This window comes from Carcharhinus amblyrhynchos, chromosome 4 (genome assembly GCF_965287045.1).
Source record: "Carcharhinus amblyrhynchos chromosome 4, sCarAmb.v2.hapA, whole genome shotgun sequence".
In the NCBI taxonomy this organism is placed as follows: domain Eukaryota; kingdom Metazoa; phylum Chordata; class Chondrichthyes; order Carcharhiniformes; family Carcharhinidae; genus Carcharhinus; species Carcharhinus amblyrhynchos.
The window spans coordinates 96,530,398-96,548,746 of NC_137327.1; the positions used below are offsets into that span (position 1 = coordinate 96,530,398).

General features: G+C 45.9%; 1 protein-coding gene across 6 annotated transcripts in view; it reads left to right on the top strand.

Annotated features, from left to right (window-relative positions):
• The window catches only part of LOC145342226 (BCL-6 corepressor-like protein 1), a 248,698-nt gene that overhangs the window by 192,390 nt on the left and 37,959 nt on the right, over positions 1–18,349 (top strand). For all 6 annotated transcript variants that reach the window (XM_080187598.1, XM_080187597.1, XM_080187601.1 and 3 more), the window contains one exon: positions 7,572–7,652. In XM_080187598.1, the coding sequence (XP_080043724.1) occupies positions 7,572–7,652 (81 nt within the window). The remainder of the gene's footprint in view (positions 1–7,571; positions 7,653–18,349) is intronic.

An 18,349-nucleotide genomic window follows, 5' to 3' on the forward strand; every position in this document is an offset into this window, starting at 1 on the left:
TGGTTGAGCAACTACTGGAGAAGATTCTGAAGGAGTGAGCTTTTATCCATTTGGAGAGACGAGGTTTAATCAGGGATAATCAGCATGGTTTTGTCAGAGGGAGGTCATGCCTAACAAATTTGATTGAATCTTTTGAGCGTGTACCAAGTGTGTAAATGAAGATAGTGTGGTTGATATAGTTTACGTGGATTTCAGCAAAACCTTTGACAAAGTCCCATCTGAGAGACTTATTAAGAAGACAGATATATATGGGATACAAGGTGATCTGATCAGGTGGATTCATAATTGGCTTAGTGGTAAGAGACAGTGGGTGATTATAGAAGGCTGTTTTAGTGACTGGAGTGGATATGCCAGCATTGGACTGTATGTCTTTATATGTCCTGTTTGTGAACAGAACTCCCACTTACCTGACAAAGGGCAGTGCTCTGAAAACTAGTGGCTTTGATACCAAATAAAACTATTGGACTTTAACCTGATGTTGTGAGACTTCTTAGTGACTGGAGGCCAGTGACCAGTGGCATACCACAGGGATCCGTGCTGGACCCCCAGTTGTTCATCATTTATATAAATGACATAAATGACTGTGGGGCGTAGGATCAGTAAGTTTGCTGATGACACAAAGTCAATGAGATTGAGTGTCTTGGTTACAGAAAGATATAGACAAGATGGTCAAATGGATGGATAAGTGGCAGGTGGAATTTAACCATGAAAAGTGTGGGATGATGCACTTTGGAAGGAGTAATTTGATAAAGGATATACCATTGAAAGATCTGACACTGAGAATTTTCAAAGAACAAAGGGACTTGATGTGTTTGTCCATAGATCCCTGAAGATGGAAAGACAGGTTAATAGGGTGGTGAAAAGGGCAGATGGCATTCTCACCTTTATCAATTGGAGTATAGATTACAAAAGCAGAGAGGTCAGAATGGAGTTGTATAGAACATTGGTGAGTCTACAGCTGGAATGCTGTGTGCAGTTCTGGTTGCCACATTATAAGAAGAATGTGATCGCACATTCATCAGGATGTTCCCTGGGCCGGAGCATTTAACTTGTAAAGAGAGGTTGGAAAGGCTTGGGTTGTTTTCTGTGGAGCAGAGAAGAATGAGGGATGACCTGATTGAAGTGCTCAAGATTATGAGGGCGTGGACAGGATGGATAGGGAGCAACTGTTCCCCTTAATTGAAGGGTCAGTTATGAAGGGACACAATTTAAAAGTGAGAGATGGGAGGTTTATGGGGAATTTGAGGAAAGCATTTTTACCCAGAGGGTGGTGACGGCCTGGAAACACTGCCTGGGAGGGTGGTGGAAGTGGGGTGCCTCACATCCTTTAAAAAGTACCTGGATGAGTATTTGCCATGCCATAACATTCAAGGCTATGGGCCAAGGGCTGGCAAATGGGATTATGTGGGCAGGTCAGGGCCTTTCATGTGTTGGTGCAAACTTGGAGGGCCGAACGGCCTCTTCTGCACTGTGATATTCTGTGATTGAGTGCTCCAATATTCTTGCCCTATATGATACTTAGGAATTTTACGAAAAAAATTCTAAGTGCCTAATGAGCATGAAAATGGGAGAGAATTGCAGCACTTGTTTGGGTGAGATCCCAGTCACAATTGTACAGCACCCCACAGACATTGGTACCTGCCACCGATGGCTAACTGTGCACGTCTCATACCTCCTACCGATTGCTGCTCCTGCAGGGTTCCCCCCACACCTCAATCGCCACCCACGCAGAGTTCCCCCACCCACCCTGATCACCGCCTCAGTTGAGTTTGCTCCAGTCCTCATTTGACACTACCCTTGGCACTGCCAGGGTGCCCACTGCCAGGCTGACATGCCTGGTCCGACTCTGCTCCTGACTTTAATGGCCTCTGGTCTCACCAGGAAGGCCATCACATCTCAGTGGTGAGGGCCTTGACCGGCAAGGGGGTAAGGACAAGCAAACCCAGACAATAGTCTGGGACTCACGAATAACGTGCTAAGCATGACACGCTTATTTAAATCGGCATCATGCCCTCTCTAAGCACAAAGTCAATTTAACCAGTAAATCAGTGCTGGTAAGATCATGAGAGGTGAGCAACCAGGTACGATACAGTCTTTTCAACTCTCACGATATCTTATCGGTTCACCTGGATCAATCAGCAGGATGAGTTGGTAAGATTGCACTTCTTTTTGGGAAAAGTCCACTCCATGTCTTCAGAATTTTGGCGCTAAGCAGCTAAAGTTCCCTCCTTTCTCTGCCTTTCTACCACTTCCTCATTTTTCTTTAATAAGATGACTATAAAATATAGCTTTTTGACAAAGCTTTTAGGCATTTGCCCTAATTTCATTTTTTGTAGGTTGGTGTCAAATTTTGCTTTCTCATGCCCATGTCAATTGTGTCTGTATGTTTTATTATGTACACATGCAATATAAATACAGGTTGTTGTACCGTTCTGGGCTGCATTTTTCTCAGGCATGCAGATACTCTTCACCAGTCTGGAAGAAAAGTTGGCCGGAAGCCAAAGCACACAGAAGAAAATATTAAAATATTCCCTCAGCCATAAAAAGCTTCAGCCAGGCAAAAATGGTTGAGAGTCAGACTTCCACTTCTAAGTGAGAGGAAGTTCTTCCCTTGGGAGCTGTTGGCCAAACTTTTTGTCCAAGCAGACTTCTAATTATCCATTTACGCAGGGCAAGTGAACTACTAATTTCAGCACCCACCCACCTCAAATTATGGGAGTCGGCTCAGGCAGAGGCAGGAAGGTGATGGGTTTGCCAGCCAACTTATTTTCTATGCCCACTGCATTCAACCCACTTGAAGGAGGCATATAAAATCCGGCCCCTCTGCCAGAGGCATAATATGCTGAATAGCCTGTCTGTAACATTCTATAATACTTCATTACAAAATGGTTAAAAAGGCACTGGAAAAAGCATACAAAAACTTACAATGATATTACCAGACTGAAGAGATTATAATTGTCAGGCAAGACTGAACAAGTTGAGCTAGGTTCTTTAGAAAAAGTAAAACTGAGGGGCGTACTGAGAGGTCTTTAAAATTATTATGGGGTTTAATTGGGTAGATGTAGTGAAGATGTTTCCATATATGGGTGAGTCCAAAACTATAAATTTCAGGAGAAACTTCCTCATCCTGAGAATGGTCAGAATGTGCATTTTGCTATCATACAGAGCAGTTGAGATGACTAGCATAGATACATTAAAGGGGGAGCTAAACGAATGCATAAATGAGAAAGGAATGGAAATTCCTTTGGCATAGACCATTTAAGCCAAATGACCTATTCCTATGCTGTAAATTCGATACTATCTTCAGAAAAAGTTTACTCCTAATTTTAATTCAGTCGTTTTTAAATCATAATTTCTAGGCATATGTTTGTTTTAGTTTTGGAAAAGCGACAAAGAAATAATTAACTAATGCTTGAATTGCATCTGAGAATCCCTGGATGGGATTCTCTCATCTCATATATGGCCACCCACTGCCAGCAAGAATGGAGAATTTGGCATTCAGCCAAATTTCCATTCACTGAAATAGCACCGAAGGATCCCAGCCACGGACAAGGTCAGCAGTTTTGGCACATAGGTTTTGGTAGAGATGTTAGAAATTGAAGCAAACATATGTAAGTTCTAAGAACAATTTTTAGTCTCAAGTCTTTGTCTTGAAACTTAGTCTCAATTCTAATATTAGTCATAGAGGATTACAGCATAGAAACAGGCCCTTTGGTCGAACTTGTCCATGCCGCCCTTACTTTTTTTTAAACCCCTAAGCTTATCCCAATTGCCCACATTTGGCCCATATCCCTCTGTACCCATCATACCCATGTAACTGTCTAAATACTTTTTAAAAGATAAAATTTTACCCACCTCTACTACTACCTCTGGCAGCCTGTTCCAGACACCACCCTCTGGGTGGTGAAAAATTGCTCCTCGGGACACTTCTTTATCTTTCCCCTCTCACCTTAAACCTATGCCCTCTAGTTTAGACTCCCCTACCTTTGGGAAAAGATATTGACTATCTACATTCACTATAAAATAGTGAGGGGCATAGACCTCTATACGGCCACCCCTCAGCCTCCTACGCTTCAGAGAAAAAAGTCTCAGTCTATTCAGCTTCTCCTTATAACTCAATCCATCAAGTCCTAGTAGCATTCTAGTAAATCTTTTCTGCACTCTTCTGAGTTTAATAATATCCTTTCTATAATGGGGTGACCAGAATTGCACACAGTGCAAGCGTGGCCTTACCAATGTCTTGTACAACTTCAGCAAGACGTCTGAACTCCTGTATTCAGTGTTTTGACCAATGAAACCAAGCATGCTGAATGCCTTCTTCACCACTCTGTCATCCTCTTTGTTCTGTAACTCTCCCCAGCGCCCTACTATTAACTGAGTAAGTCCTGCCCCGGTTCAATCTATCAAAATGCTTCACCTCGCATTTGTCTAAATTAAACTCCACCTGCTATTCGTCAGCCCACTGGCCCAATTGATCAAGACCCTATTGCAATCGGAGATAACTTTCTTCACTGTCCACTACACCATCAATCTTGGTGTCATCTACAAACATAGTAACTATGCCTCCTATATTCTCATCCAAATCATTAATATAAATGACAAATAACAGTGGACCTAGCACTGCTCCCTGAGGCACACCGATGGTCATAGGTCTGCAGTTTGAAAAACAACCCTCTACAACCAGCTTCTGGCTTCTGTCAAGAAGCCAATTTTGTATCTGTTTAGATACTTCACTCTGGATCCCGTCAGATTTAACTTTATCCAACAACCTACCATGCGGTACCTTGTCAAAGGCCTTGCTAAAGTTCATGTAGACAACGTCAGCTGCACTGCCCTCATCTACCTTCTTGACTACCCCTTCAAAAAAACTCAATCAAATTTGTGAGACATGATTTTCCACTCACAAAGCCATGCTGACTGTCCCTAATCAGTCCTCGCATTTCTAAATGCCTGTAGCTCCTGTCTCTCAAAATAACTTCCAACAATTTACCCACCACAGATGTGAGGCTAACTGACCCGTAGTTCCGAGGCTTTTCCCTGCAGCCCTTTTTAAACAAAGGCACAACATTTGCCATTCTCCAATCTCACCCATGACAATTGATGATTCAAATATCTCGCCTAGGAAACCCGCAGTTTCCTCCCTAGCCTCCCACAATGTCCTAAGACATACCTCATCAGGTCCCGCAGATTTATCTATCTTGATGCACTTTAAGAACATAATAGGAGCAGGAGTAGGCCATCCAGCCCTTCGAGCCTGCCCCGCCATTCAATAAGATCATGGCTGATCTGTCGCTGCTCAGTTCCACTTTCCTGCCCTCTCCCCATAACCCTTAATCCCCTCTCCTGTCAAAAACCCATCAACCCGCGTCTTAAAAATATTTAGCGAGGCAGCCTCCACCACTTCAACGGGCAGAGAATTCCAGAGATTCACCACCCTTTGAGTGAAGAAGTTCCTCCTCAACTCCGTTCTAAACCGCCCCCCTTTTATCTTGAGGCTGTGCCCCCTAGTCCTACTGTCTCTTTTGAGCGGGAAGAGTCTTTCCACCTCTATCCTACCCATCCCATTCATCATCTTATACGTCTCAATGAGATCTCCCCTCATTCTTCTAAACTCTAACGAGTACAAGCCCAGTTTATTCAGCCTCTCCTCATAGCTCAACCCCCTCAACTCCGGTATCAGCCTAGTAAACCTCCTCTGCACTCCCTCCAAGGCCAAAATATCTTTGCGCAGGTGCGGCGCTCAAAACTGCACACAGTACTCCAGCTGTGGCCTCACCAATGCCCTATACAGCTGCAGCAAGACCTCCCTACTTTTATATTCAATCCCCCTCGCTATGAAGGCCAGCATCCCATTCGCCTTCCTGACCACTTGCTGCACCTGCAAGCTGGGTTTTTGCGACTCATGCACAAGGACCCCGAGGTCCCTCTGCACCGTCGCCTGCTGCAGTTTTTCGCCCCGTAAGTAATAGTCCTTCCTACCATTCTTCCTACCAAAGTGGACCACCTCACACTTGCCAACATTAAATTCCATTTGCCATTTCCTGCTTCTCTGTAATACGTCACTCCTCAAGACATCAATATTTAATTCCCCAAGTTCCCTAACATCCATGCTTTTCTCAACAGTAAATACTGATGAGAAATATTCATTTAGGATCTCATCCATCTCTTGTGGATCCGTTCATAGATTACCTTGTTGATCCTTAAGAGGCCTTACTCTCGCCCTTGTTACTCTTTTGCTCTTTATGTATTTGTAGAAGCTCTTTGGATTATGTTCTTACGATTCTCCTTTGCCTTATCTGCCAAAATAATTTTGTGTCCCCTTTTTGCCCTCTTGATTTCTCTCTTAACTCTACTCCTTCACCCCTTGTACTCTTCAAGAGATTCACTTGATCCCAGCTGTATATGCCTCTTTCATCTTCTTGACTAGGGCCTCAATATCCCGAGTCATCCAGGGTTCCCGACTTCTGGCAGCCTTGCCCTTCACTCTGAGAGGAATGTGTTTACCCTGAACCCTGGTTAACACACTTTTGAAAGCATGCCACTTACCAAAAGTCCGTTTTCCTTCCCACAGAGTCTCCCAATTAACGTTTGAAAGTTCCGCCTGATACCATCAAAATTGGCCTTATCCCAATTTAGAATATTAATTTTTGGGACAGACCTATCATTCTGCATAGCTATCTTAAAACTAATAGAATTATGGTCACAGTTCCCAAAGTGATCTCTCACTAACACTTTTATCACCAGTCCTTCCTTATTTCCCAAAAGGAGGTCAAGTTTTGCCCCCTCGCTAGTCGGGCCATCCACATACTGAATGAGAACTTCCTCCTGAATACACTCAACAAATTTCTCTCCGTCCAACCCTGTAATACTATGGTTGTCCCAGTCAATGTTGGGTAAATTAAAATCTCTATTAGCACCCCGTATTTCTTGGAGCCACGTGTAATCTCCTTATGTATTTGCTCCTCAATTTCCCTCTATTTGGGGGCCTATAGTACAATCTTATCAAAGTGACATCCCCCTTCTTATTTCTCAGTTCTATCCATATAGATTCAGTGGCCGATCCCTCAGATGTATCCCCTCTCAGTATGGCCGTGATGCTTTCCCTAATCAAAAGTGCAACTCCCCCTCCTCTCTTACCTCCTTTCTATGTTTCTATAGCATCTGTATTCTGGAACATTAAGTTGCCAGTCCTATCCCTCCCTTAGCCATGTTAGATCTAATTTTAATTGGCAAAAATAAATTTTAACCAGACTGTTTGCTTTCTCATCTTACCAGCTCAAACTGGTAAGCAAAATGGAAAATTACAGTTGGGTACAACTTTGAGATTGGAATTAGCATGCATTTCTGAAGCAAGCAATGGCAGCTTTACTCTGCACCCAGCTCTGCTGTACATGTTCTGGGGAAATGATACTTGGGTGATGGAATGGAATATGTTCCATTCTCTAGGTCTAATATCCCTCACCTTGAGCAAAAAAAGGGGTTAATTATTACATGAAGGGGTTAATTATGACATGAAATGTGAGAATGCTTTGATTTCATTATATTTTGCATCTGTTCCCTTCTTTCTCCAGATCTTCCTCTAAGAAAGGGGAAAAATAGTTTTAAGGATTTTATTCCAGTGGTGTTGAAAACCAGGACTCGTAGTCAGTCAGGTGAGTAAACTTCTAATAGTAACTTGTGAAAGACAAGGCAACTTTTATAAATGCAATTATAGCAGTAGAAAAGAGATCTCAGTAAGGATGGTTAGGCAGTAGAAACACTGGATTGCATTATGGATGGCAAGACCAGGTACATTATATCTATTGACCTGGTTGTGATGAAATATGGGGAATGTCTAAATATGGTAATCAAGGAAACAAGTAGCAAAAACAGAATGAATGTTGCTGAAAAGAGAGACGTGTTGCCAAAGCTTTTTCTTGCACTCATCAGGTCAAAGACAAGAATGCCAAATTTCAAACAATTACAATAACTTATACTACAGGAGAAAAGACTAGTTGGCAAGTTGACTCTGACCGAGGTGTTGACATAGTGAAAGCAAAGGGGAACTATAGCCTGTTCAAGCTCTTGGGAAATTCAAATAAAAGTGCAGAGAATGTTTCCCTATTTATGAAAGTATATAGCTTCTAGCATGCGTAAATGAGCCACATTAAGAGTTTGACTGGTTGTTAGTGTAGCTATAAGCACACTCAGGATTGTTCAACTGCTGCCCAATTGCACCTAAGAATAGACATTTGGAGCAGGATTTTCCATGCAACTTGCCAAGTGCTTTGTAGAGGCAGTCTGCCATTGGCCAGTGGCAGAACCTTCTGGTCGCACTGTTGTCAGAGGGGTTTCCCATTGGACGCACCGATCACCATCAGGAAACCCGTGGTGGAGTGCATCATTGGTGAGACTGGAAGTTCCGGCCAACGTTTTGGGTTTTGGAAACTTGGGCTTGAAGAGTATTGTCTGTAGTCTGAATATTACAAACAATGAAAGGAATACGCTGTTTGATTCCTTCAGCCAGTTGTTGGGACATGTGGCCAATACCTGGTATCTCACTGGCACTGAAATTTATGCACCTACCAATCAATTGTGTGACAGACAAACATCTTTCTGGACTGATGACAGCATCCTGTTGGTAGAAAATACCCCTCGTATAGCCGCTGCATAGGAACAGTGTGATCGCCTTGCTTAACCTCTTGATGAATTTTTTTTTGGACACTTTGCCTTTCCAAGAAAATTTGAGATAGACTGGGCACTTTGCATGTCCAGAAGTGGGAACCTTTGGCCTGTTTGCAAGTTTGCGCATAACAAGGGCCAATGATCTGACCAGAATAACCATTATCGTACTGGATAGCTTTAATGTACTCTATTTCTGCAAGAAGCTTGCAAAGTAAGCAAATGGGTTGGGCACTACTTACTTATAGCTCCAATCTTAGAATGCATGGAGCTATCTTAATCCCAAAGTGTATATTGACCAGTGGAGATAGACTTTCAGTTGATAGAAGTGAAGGCTCCAGTAACAGATTTCTTAACAAGCATACCAAGGAAAGGGAGCAGGTTGGACTGTTTGCTTCATCTTAAAACTGATTTTGAGCACAAGATGGAGCATATAGCCATTGGACCATTGGAAATGATGCTGGAGATGTAATAGTAGGAAACAAAGCAATGGCAGAGGAACTGAGCAGTTATTTTGCATCAGTCTTCACGGTGGAAAACATCAGTGGAATGCCAGAGCTCCAGGAGAGTCAGGGGACACAGGTGAGTGTAGTGGCCATCACTAAGGAAGAAGTTCTGGGGAAACTGAAGGATCTAAAGGTAGATAAATCACCTGGACCGGATGGACTACACCCCAGGGTTCTAAAAGAGGTAGCTGAGGAAATTGTGGAAGCATTGGTGCTGATCTTTCAGGGATCATTGGAGGCAGGGAGGGTACAGAGGACTGGAAAGTAGCTATTGTAACATCGCTGTTTAAGAAGTGAGTGAGGCAGCAGGCAGGAAATTATAGTTAGCCTGACTTCGGTCATTGGCAAGATTTTAAGAGTCCGTTATTAAAGATGAGATTGCAGACTATTTGGAAGTGCATGATAAAGGAGGACTGAATCAGTACAGCTTTGTCAAGGGGAGGCCATGGCTGAGAAATCTATTAGAATTCTTTGAGGAGGTAACAACATAAGAACATAAGAAATAGGAGCAGGAGTAGGCCATCTAGCCCTTCGAGCCTGCCTCGCCATTCAATAAGATCATGGCTGATCTGTCGTGGCTCAGTTCCACATTCCCGCCCTCTCCCCATAACCCCTAATCCCCTCTCTTATCAAAAACCCATCAACCCGCGTCTTAAAAATATATAGCGAGGCAGCCTCCACCACTTCAACGGGCAGAGAATTCCAGAGATTCACCACCCTTTGAGTGAAGAAGTTCTTCCTCAACTCCATTCTAAACCGCCCCCCCTTTATCTTGAGGCTGTGCCCCCTAGTCCTACTATCCTTTCTGAGCAGGAAGAGTCTCTCCCCCTCTATCCTATCCATCCCATTCATCATCTTATACGTCTCAATGAGATCTCCCCTCATTCTTCTAAACTCTAACGAGTACAAGCCTAATTTATTCAGCCTCTCCTCATAGCTCAACCCCCTCAACTCCGGCATCAGCCTAGTAAACCTCCTCTGCACTCCCTCCAAGGCCAAAATATCCTTGCGTAAGTACGGTGCCCAAAACTGCACACAGTACTCCAGCTGCGGCCTCACCAATGCCCTATACAGCCGCAGCAAGACCTCCCTACTTTTATATTCAATCCCCCTCGCTATGAAGGCCAGCATCCCATTCACCTTCCTGACCACCTGCTGCACCTGCAAGCTGGGTTTTTGCGACTCATGCACAAGGACCCCGAGGTCCCCCTGCACCGTCACCTGCTGCAGTTTTTCGCCACGTAAGTAATAATCCTTCCTACCATTCTTCCTACCAAAGTGGACCACCTCACACTTGCCAACATTAAATTCCATTTGCCATTTCCTGGCCCATTCGCCCAGCCTATCTAGATCCTTCTGTAGACTCTCCACACCCTCCGCACAATTTGCCGTTCCACCAATCTTGGTGTCATCAGCAAATTTCGACACCATACACTCGGTTCCCTCCTCCAGATCATCTATATAAATTGTAAATAGCTGAGGCCCCAGCACCGACCCCTGGGGTACTCCACTAGTCACCATCCGCCAATCCGAATAGCACCCATTGACCCCCACTCTCTGCCTCCTATTTGACAACCAATCCTCTATCCACGCTAACACCCTACCCCCAACTCCATGTCCCCTGACCTTCTGCAATAACCTCTTGCGAGGTACCTTGTCAAACGCCTTCTGAAAATCAAGAAAGGCCACATCCACCGGCTCTCCTCTATCCACCGCCCTAGACACATCCTCATAGAACTCCAGTAAATTTGTCAGACACGACTTCCCTTTAACGAAATCGTGCTGCGTCTGCTCTATCAAGCAGTTCCTCTCAAGATGCCTCGCTATTTCCTGCTTGATGACGGATTCTAACATTTTACCTACAACAGACGTTAAACTAACCGGCCTATAATTCCCTGCCTTTTGCCTTAACAAGGAAGTTAGATAAAGGAGAACCAGTGGACATGATTCATTTAGATTTCCAGAAGGCGTTTGACAAAGTGCTGCATGGGAGACTGTTAATTACGTTAAATGCCCATGGTGTTAAGGGTAAGATCCTGGCATGGATAGAGGATTGGCTGACTGGCAGAAGGCAGAGAGGAGGGATTAAGGGATTTTTTTCAGGATAGCAGCCGGTGACTAGTGATGTGCCTCAGGGGTCAGTGCTGGGACAACTTTTCACAATGTACATTAACGATTTGGAGGAAGGAACTGAAGGCACTGTTGCTAAATTTGCAGATGATACAAAGATATGTAGAAGGACAGGTCGTATTGAGGAAGCAGGGAGGTTGCAGAAGGACTCAGACAGGTTAGGAGAGTGGGCAAAGAAGTGGCAGATGGATTACAATGTGGAAAAGTGTGAGGTCATGGACTTTGGAAGGAGGAATGGAGGCATAGACTATTCAATAAATGGGAAAATGCTGAGGAAATCAGATAATCAAAGAGACTTGGGAGTCATTGGGCCACATTCTACCATTTTCATTCTAAGTGCTGAATCTGGGCGAAATGCAAATCCAACTTAGAAATCTGCTTTCAGGTGCCCCCATACGCATTCAGTCTGAGAAAACATCTCCAGTCCCATTCACACTGTGGGCAGGGCTTAGCATAGCCAAAATGATCGGAGCTCTGAACTGCGCATGCGCAGTGGAAAAAAATTTGAAAAAGTGCACTTGTGTCAAATCGCTCCCGGGCTGCAGAAAGCAGAGAAAGTAGCTCAGGAATGAGAAGCTGGAGTGATAGCCCCCACAGACATCACTGTCCCCCTTTATCCACCCACCCACTCCTGCTATCTGCACACCCCCACTACCCACACACATCACTGTCCCACTTATCCACCCACCCCTATTATCCACAGACATCACTGTCCCCCTTACCCACCCTCACTGCTACCCACAGACATCACTGTCCCCCTTATCAACCTCCCCCCACACACATCGCTGTTTCCCATATCCACCACTCCCCACCGATCGCTCACATTGTGGCAGCGGATTCCCTCCCCTCCACCAGAGATCCATCTGCCCCCTCCACCAGAGATCCATCTGCCCCCTCCACCAGAGATCCATCTGCCCCCTCCACCAGAGATCCATCTGCCCCCTCCACCAGAGATCCATCTGCCCCCTCCACCAGAGATCCATCTGCCCCCTCCACCAGAGATCCATCTGCCCCCTCCACCAGAGATCCATCTGCCCCCTCCACCAGAGATCCATCTGCCCCCTCCACCAGAGATCCATCTGCTTCCCCCCCTCCACCAGAGACCCATCTGCTTCCCCCCCTCCACCAGAGACCCATCTGCCCCCTCCCCCAGAGACCCATCTGCTTCCCCCCCTCCACCAGAGACCCATCTGACCCCTCCCCTACCAGAGATCCATCTGCGCCCCCCCAACCCCACTCCCCAGAGATCCATCTGTCCCTCCCCACCAGAGATCATCTCTCCCCCCCCCCCCACCCAGAATGGTCTGACCTCATTCACACTGCCTCCCCCACAACCAGAGAATGATCTGACCTGCCACCCTCCTCCCCCCATCACTGATCTGAATCAGAGAGCCATTGGAAGCTCTGAAAGCACACTTCAGCAGCTGGAGCACCCAATTCAGTCTTTTACTCAGCATGTCCATTTCGGTGCGGTTCCAGATTGGCCAACACAGTGGTAAAGAGGGAAATGCTAACAGATTTGGGCGGGCAGTTTATTAATTCAATTTAAATGCATGCAAATACATTTAAATTGTTGTTGCGCCTGTTTTGGGTGCGAATCAAATTGCTGCCATTTCCAGGTTTCGGTAAAGTGGCAATCTGCGCAGATGGGGGCACGGATTGCGTTAACGGCCTCACACCTGATTTTACCACGTTTTGCGTGACGCAATGGTAAAATCGAGCTTATTGTTCAGGATTCTCTTAAGGTATGTTTTTGAAGAGCATTTATGATCCACAAAGATGTTTTTGAAAACCACAGGTTAAAGCCCAACCAACGGCAGCCACACACCCCCTTTAGCACTGTTTTCCAATTCAAATTGCTCACAGAGCTGCCAGATTCCCCTTCCTATAAGAACATAAGAAATAGGAGCAGGAGTAGGCCATCTGGCCCTTCGAGCCTGCCCCGCCATTCAATAAGATCATGGCTGATCTGTCGTGGCTCAGTTCCACTTTCCGGCCCTCTCCCCATAACCCTTAATCCCCTCTCTTATCAAAAACCCATCAACCCGCTTCTTGAAAATATTTAGCGAGGCAGCCTCCACCACTTCAACGGGTAGAGAATTCCAGAGATTCACCACCCTTTGAGTGAAGAAGTTCCTCCTCAACTCCGTTCTAAAACGCCCCCCCTTTATCTTGAGGCTGTGCCCCCTAGTCCTACTGTCTTTTTTGAGCGGGAAGAGTCTCTCCACCTCTATCCTATCCATCCCATTCATCATCTTATACGTCTCAATGAGATCTCCCCTCATTCTTCTAAACTCTAACGAGTACAAGCCTAGTTTATTCAGCCTCTCCTCATAGCTCAACCCCCTCAACCCCGGTATCAGCCTAGTAAACCTCCTCTGCACTCCCTCCAAGGCCAAAATATCTTTGCGCAGGTGCGGCGCCCAAAACTGCACACAGTACTCCAGCTGCGGCCTCACCAATGCCCTATACAGCTGCAGCAAGACCTCCCTACTTTTATATTCAATCCCCTTCGCTATGAAGGCCAGCATCCCATTCGCCTTCCTGACCACCTGCTGCACCTGCAAGCTGGGTTTTTGCGACTCATGCACAAGGACCCCGAGGTCCCTCTGCACCGTCGCCTGCTGCAGTTTTGTGGTAAATGTCGCCTCGCACTCATTGAACAATCAATTGCTAACGAGCTTGAAAATAAAAATGTTTCTGTATTGCAGCAGTGGCTTTGGATAGGTGGCATAACAGGTTTATTGACTTCACATTCACTTTGTGACATAGATAAATAGATAACTTGCATCAGAGATCTATTTACTGATTGCAGCTCAGCCTTCAACACCATTATTCCAACAAAACTAAAGCTTGGCTCATCTCTCTGTAACTGGATCCGAGACTCCCTAACCCACAGACCGCAATCAGTAAGGATAGGCAACAACACCTCCTCCACAATTATTCTCAACACCGTTGCCCCACAAGGCTGTATTCTCAGCCCCTTACTCTACTCCTTGTACACCTATGAGTGTGTGGCCAAATTCTGCTCCAACTCCATTTTTAAGTTTGCTGATGAAACCACCATAGAGCGTCGAATCTCAGACAGTGATGAAATGGAGTACAGGAAAGAGATAGAAAATGGAGTTTTCCTAAAGAAAAAAATTCGAAGGGTGGAAATTTCCTGCCCTGCCCACTACAGAAATTATAGTGGGCAGGACAGGACCATGCAAAGGTTGGTTGACCTCGGGCGAGATTTTCTGGTCTTTGGGTGGAATTTACTGGCCACGTGCGCAAATGTCACAATAGGCAGCACGGTAGCACAGTGGTCAGCACTGCTGCTTCACAGCTCCAGGAACCTGGATTCAATTCCTGGCTTGGGTGACTGTCTATGTGGAGTTTGCACGTTCTCCTTGTGTCAGTGTGGGTTTCCTCTGGGTGCTCCGGTTTCTTCCCACAGTCCAAAGATGTGCAGGTTAGGTTTATTGGCCAAGCTAAAATTGCCCCTAGTGTCCTGACATACGTAGGTTAGAGAGATTAGTGGGTAAACTATGTAGGGATATGGGGGTAGGGCCTGGTTGGGATTGTGGTCGGTGTAGGCTCAATGGGCCGAATGGCCTCTTTCTGTGCTATAGGATTTCTATGGTTTCTATGATTTCTATGAAAAGTCTGAAAACTGGAGAGTTTTCCGCCCAAAACTGGAATATCCCGCCTAGGTCAATGAACCTTTGCATGTTCCACTCCCTGCCCGCTACGATTCCCATGGTGGGAGGAAGAGGAATATTTCCCCCTTAGAATTTCTTTGGGAAAATTCCACCCCTGTGTCTACAAGTCTATCCAGTATATAGGAGATCTGTCAACATTATCCCTCCCCCAATCACCAACCCCTCATAGAACCCCTTCAAAGACATCCTCCCCCGCAAAAGATGACTCCCCTCCCGCAACTGAACCCCTCCCCACTTCCCCTCCCCACAGACACCAACCCCCTGATTGCGGGCCTTCTGATCAGCGGCCCCACTACTAGTCCCCACCCTCCAATGCAGTGGCATCCCGGACTCACTAAACAGATTTAAACAGGCCACTGAATATCAAAATCAGAATGGGTGAGGCTGATTAGGTCAATAAAAGTGACCTGGGAAGATCCCAGTCATGATTCCCAATTTTTGGCCTCCTGCCTACATTACCTGCTCCACTACGCTACTCAACCAGCATAGCAGGGTGGGCAAATCGCCTCCACAGAATCTGGTGAAATGGTGCGACAGTCATCTCTCCCTCAGTGTCAATAAAATGAAGGATATAGTCACCAACTTCAGAAAGCATCATGGAGGATATGTCCTTGTCTACATCAAACGATGAAGTGGAAAAGGTCAAGAGCTTCATTTTCTAGGTGTTTAGATCACCAACATGCTATCCTGATCCCACACACTGCGCTATCGTTAAGAAAGCCCACCAATGCCTCTTCTCTCTCAGGAAGCTAAGGAAATTCGGCATGACTGCTATAATTCTCACCAATTTTTACAAATGCAGCATTGAAAGCATCCTTTCTGGAAGCATGCTTTCACAGCTTGGTATGGCTCCTGCTCTGACCAGATCACAAGAAATTACAAAGGGTTGCGAACATAGCCCAGTACATCACACAAACCAGCCTCCTATCCTTGACTCCGCCTACTTTTGCCGCTGCCTCAGAAAAGCAGATAGCATAATGATGTCATACACCCCTCTCGTACTCTCTTCCACCCTCTTCCGTCAGGAAAACAATACATAAGTATGAGATCATGCACCAACCGACTCAAGAACAGCTTCTTCCCTGCTGCCATCAGACTTTTGAATGGATCTACCATATATTAAGCTGATCTTTTTCTACACCCTAGATCAATGAACCCTTGTATGGTCCACCCAGTGCCCACTACAATTCTCATGGCAGGAGGAACAGGACTGTAACACTGTATTTTGCACCCTCCTTTCTTTCTCCCCTGTGTACTCTATGACTAGTGTGTTTTGCCTATAACAGCTCGCAAAAATCATAAGTTTTCTTTGTATTCCAATACTTGTGACAATAACAAATCAAATCAAATCACCACCTGAGACGCAGGTGAAGAGACAAGATGAAATTTTCTCAGAAATCAGCAAAGACCAATTGTGAGGAAGGAAAGCAGCGTATAACCCACCAATGGCAGTGGCAGTTTTTAACGTATTAGAGTGCAGCATTTATTCCAAAACCTTTCATGCGTGGGTTCCACACCATTTCGCTGTTGGGCAGCCTCTGATTCACCCACCCAATCATTACCTCAGTGCTTTAATGATCAGGGCATCACATTTAAAGACCATCCCTACACACACAGCTAGCACATTTGCACTGCAAATGTGGAAGTGAAATCTTGGCTGTGAAAGCGGAACAGCATTCAGCCCCAAAATTCATCAGTGCCTGTCTGGAGCATCTGCGAGATGCAGTGTCATATTCCTGTGCTTAGGGTGAAGGCCTGGTGAAAGCAAGATCACCAATCCAGCATGGAAGGTACCTCCCAAGTGCCCTTGCAGAAGAGGACAGCCATCCAGTACTACAGGAGAATGAATGATGTCCTTCGTTCTCTCAGGGTAAGTCATTCTTCTCATCACTTTCAACTCACACTCGCAGGCCCATTGCACGTCCACAGGGATCTCACATAATGCCAGCTCAAGGGAAACCATCAGTCGTTCTCCCACACACATCTTCATCTGCCTGTCGTAAGTGGCCTCTGACCCCACTGGTCCAACTCACAATCCGTGCATCCCAGGCATCCTTGTCATCTGCCCTAACAAAAGGCCTGCTTAAATTCTTTCCACCTGTCTTCAACCGTGTTAAGTTGGCACACAAGAGGAAGAAATCCCAGACAGGTGAAAGGATGCTGGAACTGAATATCTTCTTGGACTTTGAGGGGATAACTATCCAGCTGGCTGGAGAAGACACCTGTACTGATGGTGAGATCAGTGGTAATAAATCAAGAATCAGAACTGCAACATTCATCAGTCAACAGTGCTGTGAATTGTGGCTTCTGTTTCTCAGGTCCCCGTCACGCACTAAAGAATTCTGCTTCTTTCACAGATACATCTGGGAATCAGCCAAGTTAGTCCACCAGCTAGGTCCATGACTCCAACCCAAAAGCAGTACGGAAGAGGAATTCACAGGCCCCAATTTATAAACAAAGAACAACCCAGCACGGGAAACAGGCCCTTCGGCCCAACGAGCCCGCGCCGCCGCATCACCCTACACCTATTCTACCCTGCATGTCTACGAATGGAACCCCTAACTTAGCCAGATTCAGGGGAGAACAGTGTCAATTTGGTAAAACCAGTCAGCCTAACAGCACATCTTTGGGGTGGGGGAGGAAACCGGAGCGCCTGGAGGAAACCCACGCAACCACAGGGAGAATGCGTAAACTCCCACAGACACAGGCCCAAATCCATGTATCTGCACAGCTAGCAGTGCTAGTCACCGAGCTGTTGCGGCGCCCGTCTACCAGTCCAGGATCAAGCACACACAGCGACACGAAGTACTAGGCCACTCCCGGAACTTCCAAGAGCAGCCCACGCACAACCCACCGTGTGCATGCCCCTCGTTTGACACGAGGTGGACCTCCACCTGCGGAATAGCTACACATTTCATCACTGCGGAGACACACCTCGGTGGGACCTAGGTTCTAGAGAATCCTAGGGTTCACAGTGAGCACGTCACTTCATCCAAAGCAGATGGAGGCAGAGGCATTCCATGGTGTAGCATTTAGAGGATTGCTGGAGGCCAGGAATTTGCACCCTTGAAGTTCAGTGTCACCACAGCCTAAGGCATATGGGATGGAAGTGCAGCTGCACCTCAGTGATGCAGAGAGCACACATTGATAATGACTGGAATGAGTGAAGCTAGCCATGTACGTTACAGGAGACATCCTCATTCCGACAAGAGACACCATGGCTAATATATTTAGTCACTGTGAAAAGACATCACCAATGGACTGGAACCTTGCACAAAGCACGTGAAGGAAGCCCTGAACTGAGCACCTGCTTTTATCCTGTGCAAGAATAAGGTTTTCAGATCGGAA